Below are 4,673 nucleotides of genomic sequence, written 5' to 3' on the forward strand. Positions count from 1 at the left end.
AAATCCCATCAGGATTTTTTTTCAGAGGGTAGCTTAAAGTGGGTGTAGTTACAATTAAATATTGGCAGGTGGCAGCATTGCACCGCTGAGGATTGCAGGTTTCATGCTAGCTGTTGAGCTGTAGTGTCCTTACACTTTTCTTTCTGCTCCTACTTCTAGAAAGGTGAGGTTCATGTGACCTTCCAGGCAGACATGGAATACCATGAAAACTTGTGTGAAAAGGCCTTTTTGGGCTATGATTGGATAGCAGGTATGTGTATTTTTGAGAAGAAAAGCGAAAATGCGTTAATATAGTACAGTTGTACAGTCATTTTTTTTATATATAAAAAAAAAAGTAAAAAATGTGTTCTCAAACACCCCAAGGTGCTGTGCCACTTTAGAATAAAATAGTATGCAGAGAGCAGTACCCTTTGCAGATACTATGACTAATTATAAAAGTCCACAATTGGAAAACTAGTTGGTTTAGAAATTTTGATTCTGATTTATGCCATGAGTTTGTGGTAGGTATCGAAGCAGTGGGTTACAGTTTAATGCTGTACCCACTAGGCCACACAACCTTTTTTCATGTGTTTGTATATGAGGATGTATTTTGGCATGCTGAATGTTCATGTTAAAATGTTTTTGTTTGCAGAGTACAAGTTTTGATCAATTGCAGTTTTTCTGTTATGTATTTGTTTCTTAGAAAGCTGCACTTTTTTTTTTTTTTTTTTCTTCCCAAACCACCCCCGATGCTGGCAATGGCCCCATTTTGTGTTTTTCCTCCCAGGGAATAACGATATATCAAATATATAAAAAAAGGGCTCTGTTCCTGGTTTAGTTTGGATGTGTATATCCATAAGTGCGCACAGTTTAAAGTAGTTATTCACCATTGTCCCATGATCCTCAGTAATGCATACAGTTTCCTGCTTTCAGGCCAGTTGGATGCAGAATCTTCTCTGTCTGATCAGTCTGAGGAATATTTTACTGAGCTGAGAAACTTTCGTCAGGTGAACAAGGATGAGTGCTTCTTCAGCAGCATTGTCAGGTAATTGGAGCGGCTGCTACAGTTGGTAATGCTCTGACTTGGTGATAACTTGCCATGTTTTATTTCTAGAGAGGAGGACGTTGAGTTTACAGCCCCTCCACTGGTGGAGCCCCAGTTAGACCTCCTTCCTTCCTTGGACACACACCAATGTGAGTAAAGTATCCTTTTAAAAGTGTGCTCATCTCGAATTACCACTGCTTTGTAATTCTCCATGTTAGGCCCACCCCCACCTGCCTGTAACATCAGTACACGATGAATAAACGTTTGTTTCTTTCAGGTACTCATTGCTACAGAGTTGACCGTCGCCTTTTTACTGTGCCTCTTGAACCTGAGGCTGCTTGTGCCATCTGCAAGCTTCCAAGGAATCACCTGCAGAGTAGTGAACAGAAGCCTGCCTTCATAAGGTAGGAGGCCTATTAGTTTAGGCTGTTTAGCACCTAAGCATGGGGTGTGAGGTAACCATTCACTTGGACATTATACGCTTTTAGGATCAGTATCCCACGATCAACCCTGCTGCCTGCCTACAAGTATAAGGCACATCGAAGAAAGAGTTTTGACCCTACGGACTCCTTGTCTCTGCCCTCTGTAAGTTTCTCCTCTTCAGTAACATTCTGATATGGCCTCCAGGTACTGTGTCCTGTGACTGACGCAACTCCCAGCTTTCTGCATTTAGGTGTTTTGTAAATTCTGCACAAATGTCATTATTTACCATTTATGTGTTATGTGAAATATCATCTACAAAGAGGTTGTGTTCCTTTTATCTTGTCTCTTTTCCCCGATAACTATTCTGCTGACGTTTGCCTCTTTCTCTAGCACTGCCTTTCAGGATGGTCCAACAATGGCTCCTTATCCACCTCACATAGCAATAGCTTTGGCATAAGAAAGGTAAGCGGACTTCTGTCATTCATAGATTGAGAAGCTTAGCTTCAGTGAGGCATACAATCAAATAATTGTTAAGATGAGCTTGTCTTTAAATTTTAGAGCTGCTCTGTGTCTGGGGTGCTGAACGGCAAGCTATTAAGTTTGCTTCATGACAAGAACTCTGAGGAACCTATCATCTCTTCAGATGAACTTCTAAGCTTATCGCATGCTGCAGAGTATCACTTCCAGAACATGGAGGGGCCAACAAGGACAGTGCCTACCTCAGGAGACAGTGTTTACTAATGCTTCTGAAAACATTCCTAATGTTTGTGCCATATATCCCATGTAGATGATGAACTCCCTGACTGACAACCTGGGCACTCTGTGCTGTACTTCACATATCATTCATCTGAAATCTGTTTTATGGTCTTTACAGTCTCTCTCCATTTCTTGCTCCATTGCAAATACATCAGGGGAATCTTACACTGAAAATCTTGCATGAATTTATTTGTAAGATCTGATCTTTTTGGTAATGAATCCATTGTTTGTGTGTTGTTTGAGTGAGGCTAGCAGATAATAATTATGACTGGGTTTCATATTAAAAATATTTAAAATAAGGGAATCAAAATTGTGTTGTATTGTTACTGAAACCTTTTAATCTGTGTGGTGTGCAGGGGGCACACCAGCTCCCCAACCCTGACACAGACAGACACCAGGCATAAGTTCAGCACACACAGCCTTCCCAAATTGTTCCTCGCAGCACAGTACAAAAGTGCGAACAATAAAAGCAGCACTTTCTTTCTCTTCTCCTCCTTCAGCGAGCTTTGTCCTCTGGCTCCTTGAAAGAGATGAGGCTGAACCTTTTTATGCTACACCTGAAGCACTCCAGATGGTATATCTGTATGATCCAAAAGCACTCCTGGATGTGGCTGAAGCCTGACATACTACGGCCTGGCAGCACCCATGAAACCCAACAGGGCTGTGACGAATTCCAAATCCCATGAAGCTCTGGGGGAATCTGAGGCACCGCTACAACCCATCTATTGCTCTGGGGGAAATAGTGTCCTGTCCTTGTCCTTCCACTATGGAGGTGTCTCGGCTGGGAAAGGGGCCCTGGTTGTCCCCTGCAGTCGTGCATTGAGCCTCACTTTGTGTGGGGAAACGCCCTTGCCTTCATGTGGATGCCATATTTTGTCCATGATAGATTTGCATAACTGACAGCAGAGTGGCAATTATGGATATCAAGCTCGTTCATTTTCACTCCACCGCGTCATAAGGTGGAGCCTCTGCTGTACACGTCTTTCATGTGAAGTCAATCTTTTAATCATATTCTCTCAAAATGACTAGTGTGTGTTTTCATTATGAACCAAAGTACAACTCTGATTGGCTAGTTGTAGCACGCATTCCAGTAAATAACAGTTTACCAGAATGGGCCTGCAGGGCTAACTTTATTGTTGTGTTTCATCATACTGTACTTTGTGAGGCTGTTATCTTCATCTGTGGTCAAGTGGGGAAGGATTCCTTTGCTAGAATAAAAAGCCACAGTAGTGTGAAGGTGAAATCAGGCTGGCTCAGCACAATGGTCTGTGTGTCTGGGCTAGTTTTCACTTATGACTTGTTTAGAAATTGTGTCATTACCAGTGTGGCAATATCCTGTCTTTTATTGTCAAACCTATCTGTTCTTATGGTGAGATGAATCTCAGTAATCAAAAGTAATGGTCCAAGGTGGGAACCCATCCTAGATGGTACCATCATGGCGCAATTAAGGGTTTGCTGTAAATCTGGCATAATGTCGACGGCAGAAAGAAGCAGAGCCTTAATCTCATTCCCAAGTAAGGAAACACCAGTATATCGTGTTCACTTATGCCATAGTGCTGTGAATAAGTATTTGCCCCCATCTGACTGATTAAAGGGGCAACAGTGGTTAGTGCTGCTGCCTCAAGAATGCAACATGCTGTGTTCAATCTCACTTCTAGTTTTTGTCTGTGTAAGGCTTACATATCCTTCCCATGCTTACTTGGGTTTCCCTCAGAGTTCTCCAGTATTCGAGTGTGATCCTAAGTAGACCCTTGCGTGTGTCTGTTAGTGCACCCTGTGTGGATTGTTATTCCATCTCAAGCTTGTCCCTGCCTTGGATGTGGTCATGATTAGCTCTAGTAGCCTTAGCAATCAATCTAATTTAATTAAGCAGATTTGGCTTTGTATGTAAAGATTTCTTGTACATTTTTAAGTGAATTTGACGGACCCATGGAGGACTGTAGTACAGAAAAAATTGAGTAACAACCTCAATTACAAATACAATTAGTAATTAAATACTTTGGGTAACACTCAAGGGAGATTTAGGAAAAGCCTTACTAGAATCCAACTATCTGTGACGTCCACACACAGATTTTAGAGGCAATTCATGCCACATGCAAATCAAATTCCTGAAAACCTTCCGGAGAGCTGTGTCAACATAAGAACATAAGGAAATGAGTTGTCTGTACAAATTCTGGAATGAGGCCCCATTCATTTCATTTTAATCATTGTGCCCTTTTATAGCTGGAGAAAGGCTAACACTGCACTAAAGAGCAAGATCCCCAATGCCAGCTTTCAAGCACACTGGTGACAATGTCTTGTCCTGAGGATACTTTGTGACTTAAAGAACTATGAAGTACACTTTGTATTAGAGGACTTTTTGTGAGAATGTATGATCCTTTGCACATTAAGTATTACTGAATGTGCGAGCTGCACAATCATCGGAAATACACACGTACAGGTCTACACCTGAATGGCTGAAAGAAATACA

The 4,673-nt window shown here is 41.7% G+C and overlaps 2 protein-coding genes across 2 annotated transcripts in view; both read left to right on the top strand.

Moving 5' to 3' along the window:
• LOC120530626 (tumor necrosis factor receptor superfamily member 26-like) overlaps positions 1-178 on the top strand; it is a 29,791-nt gene extending 29,613 nt beyond the window's left edge. Inside the window, exon 8 of the mRNA XM_039755047.1 lies at positions 160-178. Coding sequence (XP_039610981.1) covers positions 160-178 — 19 coding nt within the window. The remainder of the gene's footprint in view (positions 1-159) is intronic.
• On the top strand, positions 43-2,507 carry LOC120531109 (migration and invasion inhibitory protein). The gene is made up of 7 exons (XM_039756197.1): positions 43-250; positions 913-1,024; positions 1,094-1,173; positions 1,302-1,428; positions 1,513-1,609; positions 1,838-1,909; positions 2,006-2,507. The coding sequence occupies exons 1-7, from the start codon at positions 193-195 to the stop codon at positions 2,186-2,188; spliced, it is 729 nt and encodes a 242-aa protein (XP_039612131.1). The 5' UTR covers positions 43-192; the 3' UTR covers positions 2,189-2,507.
• The last annotated feature ends 2,166 nt before the right edge of the window (positions 2,508-4,673 follow it).

The sequence above is a fragment of the Polypterus senegalus genome, chromosome 6, assembly GCF_016835505.1.
Source record: "Polypterus senegalus isolate Bchr_013 chromosome 6, ASM1683550v1, whole genome shotgun sequence".
Classification (NCBI taxonomy): Eukaryota; Metazoa; Chordata; class Cladistia; order Polypteriformes; family Polypteridae; genus Polypterus; species Polypterus senegalus.

What these genes read in the sequence shown, in the direction of transcription:
- LOC120531109 (XM_039756197.1), top strand. Translation starts at nt 193, where the DNA reads ATGGAATACCATGAAAACTTGTGTGAAAAGGCCTTTTTGGGCTATGAT. An exon ending in CAGAAGCCTGCCTTCATAAG is followed by an intron (nt 1,429 to 1,512) that starts GTAGGAGGCCTA and finishes ATACGCTTTTAG; the next exon opens with GATCAGTATCCCACGATCAA. An exon ending in ACTCCTTGTCTCTGCCCTCT is followed by an intron (nt 1,610 to 1,837) that starts GTAAGTTTCTCC and finishes CTCTTTCTCTAG; the next exon opens with CACTGCCTTTCAGGATGGTC.